We start from the raw sequence: 20,956 nt of genomic DNA on the forward strand, positions 1-20,956 counted from the left end.
ATCAAAAAAACCATAACAAATAAGGAAAAGAAAGTAACTAAACATACTTCATTAAAACATATGCCCTATTATGGGAAAGTTTATACAAAAGAAAGCCCTATACGGGCTTTTAAATAACTAAAAAAAATCCCTAGCTAGGGTTTGGGGTGGACGCGGTGGACGTTGGCATGCCGCCTAGTCCCAGTAGAACTCGTCGTTGTCGCCGTCGATGACGATGATGCCCCCGGGCGGTGAGGCGCAGTTGCGGGTCGAGACGCCGGAGCGCGCCGGGGATTCCGGCCACAGCGACCACTGGGACCGTTCCCAGGGCGAGCGCGAGTCTGGAGCGCTGGACGGCCTGCGCAGGCGCGCCAGCCGCGCCTCCTCCTTCTCCCGATGTGCCACCACAGCCGCATGCATCTCTGCGTCGTGCTTGAGGCGGACATGGCGCCCCTACTCCTCCTAGAGTGCGGCCTGGCACGTGGCCTCCTCCTGCTGGCGCAACATATCGAGGAAGGCCCAAGCGTCCGTGTCCTCGCGCGCCCGCCTAGCCTCCTCCTCCAGCGCAGAGGTGCGGCCACTTTGCCAGCTCCTCGAGGTCGTTCACCTCGATGGACGACGCGAGCGCGACACACATCTCTGGGTCGTCATCCTCCGCCTTCACGGGCAGCGGCAGTGGCGCAGCCACTTGGGCCGCGTCATCGATGTAGAGGCCGCCTTGGTGGCGGGGAGGCCTCCTGGCTGATGTCGGTGGCATGCGGGACGTCGCGTGAGGCCTCGTTGTGGCCGTGCGGGATGCGAAGAACGTCCAACGGCGCTGGTCATGCTCCGCCACAAACCACATGTCCTAGTAGGGGCTCTTCTCCGCCACGAACCACAAGTCCTACCGGAGGTCCGGCGGGAGCTGGGCACGGCGCCGCTGGATCTCGGCAAGGCGAGCGCAGCCGGTGGTGGGGATTGGTGGCACCGGGACCTGATGTGGGCTCAGGTGCCACCCGTGGGGGAGGTGGATGTCCCCCCCCCCCCCCACAGCATGGGGCGCCGGCCTCCCAGAACATATGCGCCGGCCTCCCAGCATGGGCCCATGGCGGCGGAGCTCGTGTGTGCGGAGAAGCGGAGGGAGTGAGGACTGGAGTGGATAGGGACAGTCCCCTGCCGTTCCACATTAAATAGGACCTTTACCCACCTACAGGTGGGCCCTGGGATGCGAGCAGGCAGATGCGGGAGGATGCCGCGTGCCATCCGCGGCCACGCAAACCTGGCCCAGATTTGGGCCGGCTTTGGGTCGTCCCGAACCCCGAGGCCATCCTTTTTTGGGATGCGTCGCCGTGTTGGGTCACGGAATTGTCCGGCGCGACCCATCCAGAACGCGTGGGCGTGGATAGGTCGCCGCGTTGGAGATGGCCTTAGAGCATCTCCAGCTGGGTCACCAAAGGTCTTTGGGGCGCGCCGGACAATTTTTCGTTCCCAGCCGCGCGCCAAAGGCCCTTTCCGTCCGACATGGTCCAATACGGTGTCTGGCACCCCGAGCATGTCCCCGGTCCACAGGGGACGCTCCAGGCAAGCTAGACACAGCAAGAAGCGAGGCGAGGAGTGGCGGGCCCGATGCGTCAGCCACACACGAACGATGCTCACCCGTCGCCTACCTAGCGATGGTGCAGTTGCCGGGAAGGGGAACCGTTGCGTCGATCGACTCTCGAACCGCCGAAATGGAGCGCGAACTCCGCGGAAGAGCGACAGCAACTCTCTTCGATATCTACGCCGCCATTCTTCCCTCTCAAAAAACCCCTACGTATGCGCATTGCGATCTACAGCCGGTCGGCATCATTCATATCTCCTCTCCTCTCTGACCATGAGCAACCTCTCTTTGCCATCGGACACCGATAGCAAGGGGAAGCCGCCGGGATGGCGCGATTGGTGGGACAGAGTTGCAACGCCTAGCAGCTCTAGTTCCCCGCCGATGGACAACTAGGAGGAGGATTGGGAGGCCAACGATGACCATGAGGAGGATGGGGAGGAAGATGCTGAGAAGCCGGTGGCAAAGAATGAGGCAAGGGCCCGGGCGAAGGTGGAGGCGAAGGCGCAGTCGGCGAGCACCGACGACGACGAATACAACAAAGACTACTCGTTGGAGGGGGACACAAGTTCCTCCGACGCGTCGAATGACACCGGCTCTTCGGAAGAGGTGACGAGGAGGAAGCGCCTCCATAAGAACGACGAGGCGAGGCTATCAAAGACGAAGTAGTTTAAAAAATTAGTTCATATTTTTTGAAGTTTTTATGTGTTATTTGTTACAATATGTTTCAGTACTTTGAAAATCTTAATTGTACCTACAAATTCATTCTCTCTATTAAAATAAAAATGAAAAAACAATAAATTATTTTAATGTTTAGGGGTCGCGTTTGGGATGCTCCAAACATGGTACGAAGTCTCCTAAAAGCTCGATCCGGAGTCGTTTAGAGGACGATGCTTCGGAAGACCGTGGCTGCAGACTCTTAGGTATTTGTGTACTTGGATGATGCCTGGACTGGGCAAAACAAAAACAAAAAACTCGCGGCCATACCAACGTGGCGTGCAACAGACTCTTGTGCCGTGCTTCTCCCCATGCGCAAATATGTAAAGGTACGAGTGCGGATGAGTAAATCAGGAGAGCGTCGGGACAAGAACTCTGACGCAGGTGCTTCGGTCATCGAGTGGGCGTGGAGAAGTGAAGCTTCCCTTTGGCTCGGTGCTTGCAGTGCGTAATGCGTGACTTCATGGTAACACCAACTGAATTATCGGAGAATTGATCTATTGATGAGCCACGGGTGTTCGAAGAAGAGGACTGTAATGACGTCCAACTAGCAAGACAGGTGTTTGGGCCCCAAGAAATCTGAGCATTCAAGGGCGACGCAATCGTCATTTGCTTTATCCTTAGGAATATTGAAAATAATTCGGAAAAACAGAAAGGTATGGATCGCATCGGCTAGATCGTGTGGTAGATCGACAGTTCCTCCATGACCACGATGCCCCTCGATTGATGTATGTAGAGTCAATATCTTCCGTTTGTCTCGATAAGGCTTTGGCAGGCTTCTAGAATGCTCAATTGATTCTACATATCCTCTCTGCCACAGCAAGCGCCCATACAAATTCTCATTCAGTTTGTTGGCAGCTGTCATTGTCAGCCACAAGCGTGGAAAGTTTTGAATGTCTAGCGTCTGTGAAGTCACCTAGCTATAGCCTAAGCTATTGCCTCGAGGGCTACAGTCGCCCTAACTGACGGTAATTTTGCTTAACTTGAAAATAATTTCGTGTCATGCAAACCATCGTACTGGCACACACATGGCACGGGCCTCATCTTTTTTCAGCTCTGCGGTTTCAGGAATGTGTGCCACGAAGTTTCGTTGTCCGTTGGTATTAAGGATATGCCAGTGTTTTAGTTTTCATGGTGAAAATAGTGACGGAGAATGTTATGCCGTTTCGGGTCTCAAGTACCTTCAACAAGGCAATGTAAACTGACGCGGAGCGACCTTTTGCGACCGCGCGGTCAAAATATGTACTTGCATCAGGCTTAGCGGTACGAACAGGGCTGTTCACAGAGACGTAAATGCGGCGTATATTTGCGCAATGGATGCGTCTCGATGGACGCTGCGTGGTCGCGCCGTGTGACCGCTCGCTTTTTCCCATGGGCTCGCCTCGCAGCGATCTAGAGGCATGTTTCGAGCGTATCGCTTCCGCTGCTGTCGCTTCCGGTCCCACCCTCGTCATCGGGCGCCGCCGCATCATCATGGGGAAGAAGAAGGCACGACTCTGAGGCGTTCGGCAGCTGCGTGAAGAAGAATCCGCGGCCGAACAAGGCGCCGCTCCCCGTCAATATGGCGCGGTTGCTATACGCAAACTGGGTGTCGTGCTGCCGCTAGGGGGACGTGCACCTGCCTCGCGGTTGCTGGTGGCTCAGCCACCTCCAGGTGCATGTCCCGCTCGTGCCTCTGCGCGAGCCTGAGAGGAGTGCCAAGTTTCAACGCAGGCAGCGGTACCTGCCGTCGGACCTCCGTGACGATCCTACCTTCGCCATGGACTTCGATCTATGGCACACCTGACGCGAGACCGAGGAGGATCCGAGGAGGAAGGTGGGCTTCCTCAGCGATCGAGACTTCCCGTTTAACCAGCCTCCGCCGCTTGCGTGCCCGCCTCCTCATCGATCACAGCAGCCAACCGGCTCCTCCTTTTCCTCCCTGGACGACGACGATGCGCTGGCCTACCACAACGTGGAGGCCAAGAACGACTCAAACTACTTTGTCGCCTGCGTCTTCCATGACTGGCAGGCGGCCATGGCGGAGGACCGGAACTTTAACTTTCCGCCGACGATGACCGACGAGGAGATCGAGAGGCTCGGCGTCCTCGTGTCGCAGGTGGACCGACCGGTGCAGCCGCCGCTGCCCCGCTACGCCACCGACATCATGCCGCCAGGCCTCATGGAGGAAGAGGCCCTAGAAGGGGAGCTGCAGAACTCGGCCTCGCCGCCTCCACCTCCGTTGTTCAACCCGTGGGCTGCTCCACCTCCCCCTCCACCACCGGCGGAACCGACGTATGTTCCGCCGGCTGCCGACTGGCCGTGGAAGATAACGGAATTCGTCATGCTCGACTACGACAACGAGGAGTAAGCTAGGGTAGCAGGCGGTACATGCACCTTTAGTATTATATTTTTTATTTCCCTTTATTCACTATGTAAATTATGTATATGTTGAAAGAATGGAAAACCAAAAGAAAGTTGCGTCGTGCCACTGGGGGCAGCCCCTGGCGCAAACGATGCGCGCGCGAATTGGTTTCGATCATTTTGGCTGATGCAAACAGACTTGAACGACCACTTTTAGCATCTGATTTGCATCGTCCCGTTGGAGATGCCCTCAGACCTATTAAATGCGGGCGAATCTTCGAGACGTTGAGTACTTTGCTTGGTGATTTATGTCTCGTGACAACGACATCGACAAGTGGGGCGGTAACACATGATACGTACAAAGGTGTTATCTTTTAGGGTAAAATCCAAAATCTGGACTTAATTGGTTGTGTATAGCAATAGCCGAAGGCATTATTTCGAGAGTGCGAATTTTCTCCAGGGTAAAAACCTAAGATCTATGATCGAGCAGATGGCGCTTGTGCCCTCTTTCCTTCTTGAACATGTTACTTGTAAAGAATTTCGATATCGGTTGTTGTCTTGGCAATGTTTTGTGATGCATCTCCAGGAAATAGATCACTATAGTGGGATCTATTTTTTTCCTTCTTCCTTTTATTTTAGGATTGTGTGCATCTATAATGTTTTTAAAACATTTTAAAGTTGCAGAGGATAGGTGTAGTTGGTATCTCCATGATATTAATATATTTTCTTTATAAAAAGAATAATCTAAATCGTGTATTGCTTTACTTGTCGATACTTACTACGTTTGGTTTTATAAGTCCTCAATTTTTCAGCCTATCTTTGGCCTTAAACTCAACTAAGAAATTAAAACTTGTACGACAAAAAAACTATTGGTTTCGTATGCAAAAGAAGTTTTCCATGTTACCGTATTTGTGGCACATAACACATAGTCCTCCGAGCTATAAAAACTATCTCAGATTTTTCTAAATTTAAATGTATCTATGTCATTTTTATGGGACAGACGAAGTACTATGTTGGCACTCCAAATCGCGAGGCTTAAAATTTGAGGAGGAGGGAGTAGTTGCAATGCTAAAAGGAGGTATCTTGCTTGTTGTAATTAGTATCAAACCAATCACACATAAATTTTAAACATGTAAATTGAAGCATGCCATGATAAAATAAAGTATTATAATAATTGTATTAGAGTTTGCGCTTATTATCTTAAATCCTTTGATAAAAGGTTACAATTAGGCCTCGGAGCCACAGCTGATGCTATTTTTTTTTTTTTGGAAATTGCTCTAAATTGAGATATTGATCAAACATCTACTTTAACGGATCATATTACACAAGCATTGTGCCTCCTTTTTTTTCCTTTTTTGGCAACAAAAAACCACCACCATATATATTTGAGTAAAGGCTTGGATTGACTAGAAAACACATCTATAAATAGAACGATTGTTGCTTGCAAAAAGGAAATAAAATAGAGTGCTTCTTGCTTGGAGCAAAGAGAAATAGACAACAATTTTGTATAAATGATTAAAGTTGTTGAATCAGATGAAGTAGACTTATTAAGTAGAATTGTCCATCCACTTTATGGGAAACTTAACTAAAAAGACTGTGTCAGAAGTAAATAAAAAATAGCAAATGTTAACTTAATAAAGTAATTAATCAGGAATACTGTATGAACCGTAAGAAAGTTAAAATTATATAAGTAGGTTTGTGTAATAATGGCACATCAGTACATGGGATGATTGAATAGTTTCCCTTGTAACTTATATCTAGTGTAGAAGCTGTAACTAATAGGTTTATTACAGCTTCTAGTGTAGAAGCTGCTAGAAGCTGTAACTAATAGTTCGCCCTTATTGTAGTCTTACTGGATTTTAATAATATCACAATTCAACATAGAAGCAACATCATAGAAGAGAATTTGTACATTGTTGAATACATTTTCATGCATAACTATGTGATCAACGAGCATAGTTGACATTTTTCCCTTTTTGACATAATAGTTTTTGATATTGTGTTTTATGATAGTACAAGAATGTGTCCATCCCTCTTTTCATGCAAACTATATTATTGCAATTGAGTCATCATTACTTAAGAGATGAGACTTTTTTTTAGCAAACATCGGAGTTTATTAGTCAATTAACTAATGGAGTTCACCGGTCCAATAACCCAAAACAAAAATGAACAACGTGATACACCTACAATTTACATCAAGATCCATCACAGTCCTCTAGCTTCGCCCTTTGAATCTAAAGACCACGCATGCATATACATTTTTTTGATAAAGGGAATATATTAATATCGAACGATACCAAATACATTTAGCCTCTGCAACAACGCAATGCCCTAAAATATTACGGATGCACACAACCAAAAAAGAGAAAGAGAAAACTAAGAAATAAAAGTCCCGCTACAGCATCACAGCCCTAGCAACAGTAATACAACCACCACCAAGACAACACCTGAAAATCAGACTCTTCAAAAGCGACGCTTTCAAGAAGGAAACAGTGCACCAGCGCCACCGTAGCCCGATCAAAGATCTTAAGTTTTCACTCTCAAGATAGTCTTCGCTCTCAAAACAAAGCCTTCAACAAGGACATTGCCAGGCCCAACCAGTTAAGGCCAGACGTTGGATTTTCACCCTGGAAGGTAAGACTGCGAACTTCACATGTGCTGCCGCCCCCACTTCCATACCATTGTTGCTAAGTCCGAAACACCAAGCAAGCCCCTCAACAACGCAAATGCTTGAACCTCCATTAGCTAGTCCTCCAATCCGGCCTTCATGATATTCTCTTCTTCCGACTTCACCATGGATCAGCTGTCACTTGGTGTCAACACAGAACAGAGCTTCGCGCCGCTCCCTCAAGACCAATCGGTCGGAATAAAAGCATGGGTGCGCACGACCGAATACCACCGATCCAGCAAACACCAGGCAATAAAAGCACGGTTACACTTGCCGGCGGCGCCTTCCGGAACTCAACACACCGGCCAGATCGCGAGTCCAGGCTTCCGGTAGGTCTTCATCTTCACGCAAGAGAGGCCCTAGGACCGCCGCCTTTATTCAGGTCGGACCCCCACATCGGGGACCATCCCGGGATGGCCACTCCAACCCTCCACCGGCGACATCACCGTCGCCGGCTTCCACGCTTCTCCATCTCGCCGCCGAAACGCGGTGATAGATCGAAGGTCGTCCCTAGGAACTTAGCGAGCTCACCAAGTAGGCATGCGACACCGGAAAAGCATTGGCGACAATCCTCTCTTGCTTGATGAAGAGCATGGTCTAAGCCATGGTGACAGGCGGCATCCTCACATGCGCGTTGGCGGACGCCTGCATCTGATAGGCAAGCGTGGCGGCGGCCACCCTGGTGGATTCATCGGCTGCCTGTTGCCTTTCTTTCACCTTCAAATTTGCGCGTTGCCCCCCTCCCTGCTTGGCGGCCTGGATGGACTTCTCCTCCCGAGAGAGCAGCTTTTTTGGCAACTTCCCCTTCTTATCCTCGCCGGCAGAGGCGGAGCTCTTTGAGCCCGCCATGAGGGCGGTATCATCGATGTCAGGCGCGACGAGGACGGTCTCGTCTATGGAAGGTTCCTCGGCATGCAAGACAGCCATTGTGGCGAGGGCCTCCGTGGCTAGGTAGGGTTTTTGCCTCCATCTGAATACGATGGCTTCCGTGCCACCGATGGGCAGGCCATGTAGAAAGCGTCCACACCCATGTATTTTTGACCCTAAATTTAGACTGTGTTTCTATTCCCGCGGACAAGCTGGTTATTTCGCGTCGGACCGGTTGGTTGGGTGCTGTATCGACTCTAAATGAAAAGCAGCAGTGTCCAAGCTTTTTTTTTTGCGAAAGACAATACACACATAGATGATCACATATACGCGCATAGACTCACCTCTATGAATGCACGCACGCACATCCTACCTGTATGAGCATCTTCAAGAGACTGCGTCCAAGAAACTTTATCCAACGGGTCTTGAGATTGATGAAGTCACCACAAACACCTCGCTGTCGATGGAATCGTCACCTCTGATTGAACAATATTTCGCATTTAATGAGACATCAAAGTGTGCTGGGTTTGAATTCTGGTGCCCTCCTAACCACCATTACAGGTTGGTTCTCGGCAGTCCCCAAGCTGCAATAAAAGGCTGTGTATTCATGTCGCAACTTTAGCCGATCCATAAACCTGTGAGCGTTTTGTATTCACAACTATTTACTCATCCTTTGGATGCAGTGGGGGCCGGGGATTTCCCCCATTTCTAAAAAAAAAAAGTCCCCACGCTGCATACATGGCGAGCTACCTGTCCTATATTTCCACGCACATGGGGATCCCGTTCTTTGAATACGCGATTCGATCTTACAACTCCTACAAATATGAGCGCATGAGCGCCTGAGCCAGCCTCTGCTCTCCATTAGTTCACAGCTCCGATGGCGACCCGAGCTCTCCAGATGTTGGGGGAGGCCTCTCCGTGGAGCCTAGCAGGCGCGGCGGCGGCCATGGCGCTGCTGTGGCTGGCCGCCTGGATTGTGGAGTGGGCATGGTGGACCCCGCGGCGGCTGCGGCGGGCCCTTCAGGCTCAAGGCCTCAGGGGCACCCAGTACCGCCTATTCACCGGCGACGTGCCGGAGAACGCCCGGCTCAACAGAGAGGCCCGGTCCAAGCCCCTGCCGCTCGGCTCCCACGACATCATCCAGCGCGTGCAGCCCATGTTCAGCAACGTTATTAAAGAGAACGGTGAGAAATTCAGAAATTCTTGCTTTCCTTCTCCTTTTTTGTGACGTCCCAACCGATAGTGTTGGCATTTTGAACTTGGTATGACTGAAGTTTGGACTAATCGCAAATTACGAGTATGCATTAGGTTGGAGAAACCTGGGTCGCAGTCTTGCACACTTACAGTTCTGAGCTTTTCAAACGCTCTGAATTCTTTTCTCAGCAATATAATCTGAGCTACTGATACATAGCATGATGTACTAGACAGGAGTAACTAAGTAACTGTAAGGTGCACTTCGTTTGCCATGTAACAAAGATCACTTTACAAATGCAGGAAAATTTGCATTCACTTGGTTTGGCCCAACACCAAGGGTGATGATTCCCGACCCGGAATTAGTGAGAGAAGTTCTGTCCAACAAGTTTGGGCACTATGGCAAACAAAAGAGCAGCCGTCTTGGGAAGCTGCTTGCCAACGGGCTTGCAAATCATCAAGGCGAGAAATGGGCAAAGCACCGGCGAATCTTGAATCCTGCTTTTCACAACGAAAAGATAAAGGTACTACTCGATGGGATTCTATAGTACTAGTTGCTTTCACTATTTTCCTCTTTGAAATCATCATGCCTAATCAATGATAATGCACTGTCTGGATAATGCTTCATTAATCACAGAGGATGCTGCCGGTGTTCGCTACCTGTTGCGAAGAAATGATTACTAGATGGGATAATTCAATGTCCACCCAAGGATCATCTGAGATTGACATCTGGCCCGAGTTCCAGAATCTTACCGGAGATGTCATCTCGAGAACAGCATTTGGTAGCAATTACCAAGAGGGGATGAAAATATTCCAGCTGCAAGGGGAGCTAGCTGAACGCCTAATAATGGCTTTTCAGACTATTTTTATCCCAGGCTATTGGTACGTTCTTCTCTTCTTGCACCAAAAAGAAGAAAAAAATCTATCAACTTGCACATTCGAGTGATTGCCAAGCACACACGTTTTTCTCATAAGAGTAGTTGTAACCTTCATATCACAAACTCATAGCACTCACAATTCATTTTTCTTCCCAAATGGAGCAGTACAGTGCATACAAGATCTGTGGTGTTTGACGAAAATTATGTAGTTTAGGCACATGCACTTTAACTCGTAGAGGTGCTGAAATGGAATCGGAAAATAAGATGGTAGACCTTTTCTTAAATGCAAGAACTTTGTTGAAGAAAATAGCAGACTAATGTAAAAAAAAAAAATTTACCTTTTGAATGTTAAACTTAAACAAAAACAGTATAAAAATACTGTTGTGACATATCAGAGTATTTGCAGGTTCCTACCTACAAAAAATAACAAAAGGATGAGAGCAATTGACTGTGAGATCCGCACAATTCTGCGAGGGATTATTGGAAAAAAAGACAAAGCTATTAAAAATGGTGAAGCCATCAGTGATGACTTGCTAGGATTGCTGTTGGAGTCAAATATGCGGGAATCCAATGGGAAAGCAGATCTAGGAATGAGTACTGAAGAAATAATCCAGGAATGCAAGCTATTTTACTTCGCAGGTATGGAGACAACATCAGTCTTGCTCACATGGACACTAATTCTGCTCAGCATGCACCCAGAGTGGCAAGATAAGGCAAGAGATGAAGTGTTGTACCATTTTGGAAGAACCACACCTGATTTCGAGCACTTGAGTCGCCTAAAGATTGTAAGTTTGAAATATATATTCTGTCATTTCCTACTTCACAGATTGCAGTGGGTAATATAACAGCACAAGCAATACCCCCTTCATCAATATGAAAATATAAGTACCAAGAATATAACATATAAGATTTCCGTAGTATTAAAATTGTACCACATATTTGCATATACATTTGAGTGAAAAAAAATTCTCACAAATCTCTGACCGTGCCATTAAAAAGACTTTATTTGGAGCAAAACAGGAAGACATTGTGCTTTAAGTTCAGAAGGATTGGAGAAGGGATCTTTATCTTGTGTGTTTTATTTGCAGGTAACAATGATTCTATATGAGGTTCTTAGATTGTACCCGCCAATAACCATTCTAACGAGAAGAACATACAAAGCAATGGAGCTCGGTGGTATCAAATATCCAGCAGGCGTGAACCTTATGTTGCCTATTCTCTTTATCCACCATGATCCCAATTTATGGGGAAAAGACGCGAGCGAATTCAACCCAGAGAGGTTTGCTGATGGCATCTCGAATGCAGCGAAGCATCCGGGTTCTTTCTTCCCATTTGGAGGGGGTCCTCGGATTTGCATTGGCCAGAACTTTGCTTTGCTGGAAGCCAAGATGGCTCTCAGCACCATCCTGCAGCACTTCTCTCTCGAGCTCTCGCTGTCCTATACTCACGCACCATATACTGTGATAACCCTCCACCCTCAGCATGGTGCTCAAATTAGGATGAAGAAGATATGACCATGCTTCTAGCCGGGTAGTGAATTTGCTCATATTTTGTGTGTAGTTTAAAGTTGAAGCCTGAGCTGAATAAACATAGCACCATGTCTAAATGTTGTATTGTTGTGTGTTTTTCAAAGTTATGAATAAATTGAAATAGTACATCCAGTTTAACTGCTCCAGAGTCTGCAACTGTCATCCAAAGAAACTCCTTTCATAAGGCTGCAGAAAATATGACACTGAAAACTCTCCCAAACATATAGGTTCTGCATCCACACAAAACGTTTGCGTAATAACCGTGCTCAACTTAAGGGGTTGCACACACGGGTCACAGCAGGTATTTTCTTCGTCGTGTCAAACACCAATCACCAACTCTATAAGTAAGATGGGTGTAGCTACTCCCAAAACGCAAAACTGAACCTTGCTCATTTGGACAATAAATCGTGGTAAGGATGAACGGGGGACTGGCAAGAGTTGGTACGAAAGGAAGTTTTTCAGCACCTGGGAAAAAAAGGGACAAGGTTTTGATAGATTGAGCCGTCTGAAGATTGTAAGGCCACTCCCAATGTTTGGCTCTTAGCACGGTAACCAAGTATCAATACATCGGCTCTAATTTCTATATATTGCCTGAAAATGGCATTTATGCTTTAGCATCAGATGTTCAGAAACATTTTTCTCCAGGAAACTTTGGATGTGCATAAATACATAATATTTTAGGATGACGGTCGGGTCCAAAATAGGTTTTCACCATCGATTCAGAGACGGCGCAGCCTAAGGGGGACATCATGCTGCGGGTGCAGTGTGAGGACGGTACAGGGCGCGTGCACGTAGGACGGCGAGAGCTCGAACGTGAAGTGCTGAAGGATCATGCTGATGGCCACCTTGGCCTCAAGCAGCGCGAAGTTCTGACCGATGCAGTTCCTCGGCCCCCAGCTGAAGGGGAAGAAGGCCGCTGGGTCGCTGCACGCCTTGGTCACGCCCTCTGCAAACCTCCCCGGGTTGAACTCGTTGGAGTCATCCCCCCATATGGCAGGGTCACGGTGGATGGACATGATGTTCAGCGCAAGCATCACGCCCGGAGGGTAGGTGACGCCTCCCAGCTCTATCTCCTTGTATGTCCGGCGGTTAATGAGCACCACGGGCGGGTACAGACGCAGGACCTCGTTAAATACCATGGCAACCTGTCACAAATCAGCAGAAGATCAATGACAGAATCCGACCCAAAGAACTTTGCAATGGTCTAACTCGTTTCATATAGGCAAGCTGGTAAAGCTAAGTACTCACAATTTTGAGGCGGTTAATACCATTTAAATCTGGTTTGTTTTGCCCAAAGACCTGCAGAACCTCCTCCCTGGCACGATCCTGCCACTCCGGGTGCATGCTTAGCACCACAATCGTCCATGTAAGCAGCACGGCGGTAGTCTCCATTCCTGCAAAGTAAAACAGCTTGCATTCACCAATTACATCTTCCATGGTCATCCCCTTGCTGGATTTGCCATCGGCGTCGCTGTAATCTGTATTTGCCTCCAGTAGCAAGCCAAGTAGATCATCATTGTGAATCACTCCATTTTTCATAGACTGCTGTCTCTTCTCTATTATGCCCCTTAGCATCTGTTCTACCTCTGTATTTATAGCCTTCATCCTTCTGTTGTTTTCTGTTGGCAATAGCCTGAAAAGCGAAAAATATATTGTTGTTAGACTTCTTCTTAACTAATGAGATGAGGCAAAGCTTTGACTCCATTTCGGAAAAAAAAAATTGCTAGCTAGCTCTCGGGATAAAAATGGATAGTTTTAGAGAAGGAAATGGACACAAATCGAAAAGAGGTATGTTCAGCAAAGTAAGTGGACATAACCAATGATACAGATAAGAAGCATTCTAGAGTACAGAATTCCATATGTGTGGGAATTATGTATTTGGGCAGAAAAAATAAAGAAGATGGGGATCGTACGAGAAGCCTGGGATGTAATTAGTCCGGAAAGATTGAATAAGGCGTTCTGCTTGCTCTGTTTGAAGGAAGAAAATCCGACTGCCTTCTTGGCTGGTAACGCCGAATGCAGCTCTTGAAATGACATCCCCTGATAAACTCTGGAGCTCTGACCAAACATCAAGCTCTATTTCTCCAACAGAAAGACTGGCAGAATTCTCCCATCTGCTAATTAGGTCGCTGCACGAGGCAGATAATGATGGCAACATCCGCTACAATCAATTCCAAGAGAATGGTCAGAAGGTCAACAAATGTGCTCTGCAACTTTTTTTAGACATAGAGAGCAACATCAGCTGTAATCATTTCCAAGATAATGGTCAGAGGCTCAACAAATTAGCTCCATCCTAGTATAACTTTAAGTATAGAGCATGTAGTAACAAGGCAAACTTCCTCTTTTAGTTTGAGCTTTGCATAAAAGGCTAGACTAAGATTATCATTCTAGACGAGGTAGGGACAAATAGACAAAATTAACAGCTCATACTCGGAATGAAAAATACACTACGCATTTGTTGCATTGGCAAACATAAATTTTACTAATACCTTTAGCTTTTCTGCATGAAAGGCTGGATTCATAATCCTTCTATGTTTGGCCCATTGTTCACCGTCAAGGGTTGCGAGCCCGCCAACAAGTAACCGCGCAAGGCGGACTAGCTTTGTTTTCTCGAAATGCCCAAATTTATTCGATAGAACTGCTCGAACCAACTCCGGGTCGCCGATTGTTATTCTTGGGTATGGCCCAAACCATGTGAATGAAACCTTACCTGCATTTCAGTTAACAGATGAGAAGAGTTCACCTGGAAGGATTTCAAAACCAGAAGGAGCATGCAAGCTAGCAGTCTATGCCATGTACTCTAATCATCCTACAAGGTTTATTGGCAATTCAGTCATGGTAGTACGAAATAAGATGATTCTTTTCTGACAGTAACATGAAAGATAGTCCTTGTAATCAGAAGGAGAATGCAAGCTAGCAGTCTGCCATTTACTCTGATCATCCTACAAGGATTATTGGCAATTCAGTCATGGTAGTACGAAATAAGATGGTTCCTTTCTGACGGTAACATGAAAGATAGATAGTCCTTGTACAGTTGTACTGTACTTGGAATCTACACAAAGCAGATGGCATCTGGCACAGGTGCATACCGTGGTCCTTCATGACACGGTGGAGGAGAGGCGCCACGCGCGGGAAAATGTCGTGTGCCCGATCCATGGGCACGGGCCTGGACCAGGCCTCCCCCTTGAGCCGCTGCTCCTCCTTGAGATCGCCTTTGAGGAATCGGTACTGGGTGCCCCTGAGGCCCTGGGCCCTCAGAACCCGGTCCATGCGCCTTGGGCTCCACCAGGCCCATTCAAGCATCTGCACTACGAACCACATCATGGCGATGGCGGCGGCGCTGGCCAGTAGAGTCGACGGCGAAACATCGCGGAGTACCGCGGTGGCGGCGCCGGTGCCACCTCCCATTGCTTCTTCCTCTGGCTCTCTCAATCGCTCAAAGCAAAGTTTCCTTGGTGGCAGATATATGCTGCCAACCAATATTTTGTCTTCTACTAGCCGTATTGGCCAAAGTTATTTTATTTCTAACAAGGGAAGCGCCCACAGAGGATCTAAAAACTACATTACTAGTAAATTTGAACGTGGGAATGTGGGATTACATCTTACATGAGAACACCCAAAGTAAAGAAATGGTGTATCTAATTCTCGGTCGACCGAGAACCAGTCATGAGCAGGAGCATACATATAAATTCAGGACCAGAAAAACCATATTCCGATTTTTTTGAACAATTTGAAGAACTTCTTATGGAGTACAGTTGTTCCTATTGGTGGTGGTTTGGATACATCTGATGAGTCGTTCATAATTGTGGCAGATATTTTTTTTCTTCCTTTTGACCATGTACATTCTCAATGTCTAGATATGTTTTTGACATTATGTTGGTGCAGATACGAGATGTAGAACCGACCCACTCCTCGTGTGGCCCGCAACGGGCGACTCGGGGGGAAGACACAAGCGCCACCCCCCCCCCCCCCTAGGTAGCCTCCTCTCCTCCGCCGCTGGCCTTCCAGCGGTGGAGGCGCCCCTCACCACCGAAGGTGGCTGGGGGAGAGCCGCGGTGGACACGCTTAAGGCCCAGGACCCGCTCCTGCCTGCTCCGCCACGCGCGGCGGCCGGACGGCAGTGTTGATCTACGGTCGCTGGGGAGTGGCGGCGGCGGGCTTGGCGGCATGGTGTGCGGCGGCGGGCTTGGCGGCATGGTGTGCGGCGGCGATGCCCCTGCCGTACTGCTGCGGGCGTTGGTACGGGCATGGCCAGATATGGGCCTAGATGGGTCCGATCTAGATCCGTTCGGGCTTGGAGGTTCGCTGGCGCTGGCAAGCCAGGGCGGTGGCCCCGAGGACGCGGTGGTGACGGGTGGTGTGTAGGATAACGTTGCATAGAAAACAAAAATTTTCCTACCGCGAACACGCAATCCAAGCCAAGATGCAATCTAGAAGACGGTAGCAACGAGGGGTATCGAGTCTCACCCTTGAAGAGATTCCAAAGCCTACAAGATGAGGCTCTTGTTGCTGCGGTAGACGTTCACTTGCCGCTTGCAAAAGCGCGTAGAAGATCTTGATCACGATCGGTTCCGGCGCCACGAACGGGCAGCACCTCCGTACTCGGTCACACGTTCGGTTGTTGATGAAGACGACGTCCACCTCCCCGTTCCAGCGGGCAGCGGAAGTAGTAGCTCCTCTTGAATCCGACAGCACGACGGCGTGGTGTCGGTGGTGGTGGAGAATTCCGGCGGAGCTTCGCTAAGCGTGCGGGAAGTGGAGGAGCGGGGCGGCTAGGGTTTGGGGAGAGGGGGCGCCGGCCACTATTAGGGGTGCGGCCACCTTGGTGGTGTTTGAGGTGGCCGGCCCCCTCCCCTTGGCCCTCATTATATAGGTGGAACCCCAAGAGGTGGTGTCCAAGTCTTCGAATAAGACCCGAACCAAAAACCTTCCATAGGAGGGGAAACCTAGCCAAGCTAGGACTCCCACCAAGGTGGGAGTTCCACCTCCCATGTGGGGGTGGCCGGCCCCCTGAGGAGGAGTCCACTTGGGACTCCTCCCCCACTAGGGTTGGCCGGCCATGGAGGTGGAGTCCCATGTGGACTCCACCTTCCTTGGTGGTTTCTTCCGGACTTTTCTAGAACCTTCTAGAACCTTCCATAGAACCTTCCGCGACATTTTATTCACATAAAATGACATCCTATATATGAATCTTATTCTCCGGACCATTCCGGAACTCCTCGTGATGTCCGGGATCACATCCGGGACTTCGAACAAATATTCCAACTCCATTCCATATTCAAGAACTACCAGTTCAACATCCAACTTTAAGTGTGTCACCCTACGGTTCGTGAACTATGCGGACATGGTTGAGTACTCACTCCGACCAATAACCAATAGCGGGATCTGGAGATCCATAATGGCTCCCACATATTCAACGATGACTTTAGTGATCGAATGAACCATTCACATACGATACCAATTCCCTTTGTCTCACGATATTTTACTTGTCCGAGGTTTGATCTTCGGTATCACTCTATACCTTGTTCAACCTCGTCTCCTGACAAGTACTCTTTACTCGTACCGTGGTATGTGGTCTCTTATGAACTCATTCATATGCTTGCAAGACATTAGACGACATTCCACCGAGAGGGCCCAGAGTATATCTATCCGTCATCGGGATGGACAAATCCCACTTGTTGATCCATATGCCTCAACTCATACTTTCCGGATACTTAATCCCACATTTATAACCACCCATTTACGCGGTGGCGTTTGGTGTAATCAAAGTACCTTTCCGGTATAAGTGATTTACATGATCTCATGGTCATAAGGATTAGGTAACTATGTATCGAAAGCTTATAGCAAATAACTTAATGACGAGATCTTATGCTACGCTTAATTGGGTGTGTCCATTACATCATTCATATAATGATATAACCTTGTTATTAATAACATCCAATGTTCATGATTATGAAACTAATCATCCATTAATCAACAAGCTAGTTTAAGAGGCATACTAGGGACTTCTTGTTGTCTACATATCACACATGTACTAATGTTTCGGTTAATACAATTATAGCATGATATATAAACATTTATCATAAACATAAAGATATAAATAATAACCACTTTATTATTGCCTCTAGGGCATATCTCCTTCGAGTCTCCCACTTGCACTAGAGTCAATAATCTAGTTTACATTTGTAAAGATATAACACCTTGGCCTTATGGTGCTTTATCATGTATTGCTCACGGGAGAGGTTTTTAGTCAACGGATCCGACACGCTCGAAACGTATGTATTTTGTAATTCATTTGCGTCTCAACGCATCACTCATTTCCAAATGAGTCGGCATTAAATATGTTTGGTCTTTTGGTGGAACCTTAATTCCGCGGTCTGAAATATGTCACTAATATTGTCACACACAATATAGTTTCAAAGTTCTGACTCTGCCGGAAATACACCAAGTTCTCAAAGAACCTCTTGACTTTAACATCCTTTGTCATTGTCAAAACAATGATATATTCTGCCTTCTTTTGTAGATTCCGTCACAATATTTAGAACTCTTCTAAATCTAGCATAAACAACTTCTAGCTCATTGTGCTACCTTTTAAACAACACTTAGTCTAATTTGAGATTGAAATTATATTTTATATGTGACAAAACCAATATCGGTGTAACACCTTACAGCGATTTGTTTGTCATTTCTTCATACAAAAATATATATATATATATATCCTTAGTTCTTCTAAAGTACTCAAGGATATTCTTACTGTTATCCAATGATCATCATATGAATCATTCTGGTATATGCTTATAACACTTTATAGCACATGATATCTGATTGTGTACATATTATTCGTGATCTATAATCACTCATGTGTTTTTACTCATTGAGTGTCATATACACTCAAGTCTTGTTAAACCTTCACATGACAAGAATATTTTCTTAATTTATCTATATTGAACTACTTCAATATCCATCATATGTACTTTGACTTAAACTTATTTATGTGTTTCAATCTATCTTCATAGATCTTGACACTAAATTTGTTTCAGTCCATATCCTTTCATTGAAGTTAATTCTCAATGAAACCTTTTTAATCAAGTATATAATTACATCATTTATAACCAACTATATGTCACCTACATAAAGTATTATAAATGTGTCTTAGCGCTCCCACTTAATTTTTTGCAAATGCAAGCCTCTTCATCGTCTTTGATGAAATCAAAAATTCTTTGACTATTTCATCTGGTGAAGATTCCAACTCCGCAATACTTACTTCATCCAATTGAAGTTTGTATACCTATCTAGTATTCCACGGACCAGCAAAACTCTTGGTTGTATCTTGTATACATACTTCTGTTAAGTAGTGTATTTTGCCATCCTACTAGCATATCTCATAAAAGAAATATGTAGTGATTACTAGAATAATCCACATAGACTATAAGCATTGCTACGGAAGATCTAATCTTATCGTATTCAACTCTTTGAACTTTGTCGTAAACAATTTTTCGATAAGTCAAGCTTTCTTCAAGGATATTTCATCCAAGTCTATCAATTTCATAGATCCATTTACTTTCATAAAGTATTCATCTATTTTGGATTTCATGGCGCATGGCCATTTTAACGGAGTCAGGGCCCATCATAACTTCTTTGTTTTGTAGTAGGTTTATCATTGTTCAAAATCAATCCTTTGTCCACAAATCATTTATTTGATCACAAAGTAAACCATACCTACAAAGGTTCAATATGTACTTCGATCTTCATGTCTAAAACACTTTGTAGTCATGAGAGCCATGATCGTTATGGCCGCTTCCGAAACCAATTCCGATGCTGCGCTACTCTGATCATTATGCTCAGGTTCATAAACCTTATCAAATTATATTGTCCTCCCACTCAAATACTTCACTAGAAACAATTTCTCGGAAATAAGAAACATTGACAAACACTTTTGTCTTTGTCTTGTGGGAAGAATTCCCAATTAAATCTACGGGATAACCAACAAAGACATTCATCCGATTTTGGTTGTAAACTCTTAGACCAAAATTTAAAGAAAAGACTATTAGGGTTTATACCCATACCATAACCTGTATGGTGTCATTTCAACGGATCATGATGATGCTCTATTTAGTGTAAAAGCGGTAGTCACTAAAGCATAATCCACAAAAATATAATGGCGTCATAATATTTTATCTCATCATTAATCCAACAAGGTTTGGATACATATCTCGGATACTATATCATCATTATGATACTCCAAGAAATGTGAGTTGTAGAACAATTTCATAACTCTCTTAGATGTTCGCTAAAAATCGTAATTCAAATATTTCCACCATGATCCAATCATAGATATTTGATTTTTCTATTACGATGATTTCCACTTCATGCTTGAAACTTATTTGAATCCATTCAAATGTTTCAAACTTCTTCCTTATTGAATATATCCACATATATATACTCAATTCATTGTTGAAAGTTTTCATGAAGTAGAAGAATCTCCCGCACACAACTATGCCCGAGTGAACCACATACATCATCATGTATTTTTCCACTAAGTTAGTTGCCCGTTCAACTTTTGGCCTATGAACGGTATTTTAATCATTCTCTTTAGAAAAGATTTGCAAGCGCCAATTGATTCAAAAATCAAATGACTCCAAAATCCATTTGCATGGAGTTCCTTCATGCGTTCCTTTCTAACATGACCTAAATGGCGGTTCCACAAATACGTGGAATTCAAATCATTTGCCTTATGGCATTTTAGCGTCAGTGTTATGTATGTGTGTTTCACCATTAAGATTTATAATAACTTATCCATCGTTCATGGAGTAATGTCATAATTTGAACAACTCATTGTTTTCATTTGACCAGAGCAAAATAACAATTATTAAGTTCTTTATTATAAATTCTAAGGGCTAGATAGAATGCCAACGACGAACATAATAACACTTTATTTTGTTCCAGACGTGTATTCCTATCATATTCCTTGTCAGTCACTTAGGCCATTGTATTCTTGTATTGTGTTGTTTTGTATGACACTTCATACCAACCAATATAGTACTAATACCCAAGAATTTCATTTGCGTGACTAAACTAGGAATACAACCATAACATGTATATCATTTATATACACCTGAGCTAGACTTTCTAGTCTTTTCTTTTCTTTTGCCAAAATTTCTTTTGCAGTTTCTCTTTTAGCTTTTCTCATTATTCAGAAAAACATTTC

The 20,956-nt window shown here is 45.9% G+C and overlaps 2 protein-coding genes across 2 annotated transcripts; one reads left to right on the forward strand and one right to left on the reverse strand.

Moving 5' to 3' along the window:
* The first annotated feature begins 8,880 nt into the window (after positions 1 to 8,880).
* LOC124703851 (cytochrome P450 72A15-like) lies at positions 8,881 to 11,886 on the forward strand. The gene is made up of 5 exons (XM_047236093.1): positions 8,881 to 9,334; positions 9,645 to 9,865; positions 9,979 to 10,223; positions 10,626 to 11,004; positions 11,308 to 11,886. Exons 1-5 carry the CDS (start codon positions 9,028 to 9,030, stop codon positions 11,731 to 11,733), a joined length of 1,578 nt encoding a protein of 525 aa, XP_047092049.1. The 5' UTR covers positions 8,881 to 9,027; the 3' UTR covers positions 11,734 to 11,886.
* A 349-nt stretch (positions 11,887 to 12,235) lies between these two features.
* LOC124697018 (cytochrome P450 72A11-like) lies at positions 12,236 to 15,156 on the reverse strand. The gene is made up of 5 exons (XM_047229663.1): positions 14,838 to 15,156; positions 14,238 to 14,458; positions 13,662 to 13,909; positions 12,997 to 13,381; positions 12,236 to 12,893 (listed from the first exon to the last, which is right to left on the reverse strand). Exons 1-5 carry the CDS (start codon positions 15,154 to 15,156, stop codon positions 12,468 to 12,470), a joined length of 1,599 nt encoding a protein of 532 aa, XP_047085619.1. The 3' UTR covers positions 12,236 to 12,467.
* Positions 15,157 to 20,956: the final 5,800 nt, after the last annotated feature.

Source organism: Lolium rigidum, chromosome 3 (assembly GCF_022539505.1).
Source record: "Lolium rigidum isolate FL_2022 chromosome 3, APGP_CSIRO_Lrig_0.1, whole genome shotgun sequence".
In the NCBI taxonomy this organism is placed as follows: Eukaryota; Viridiplantae; Streptophyta; class Magnoliopsida; order Poales; family Poaceae; genus Lolium; species Lolium rigidum.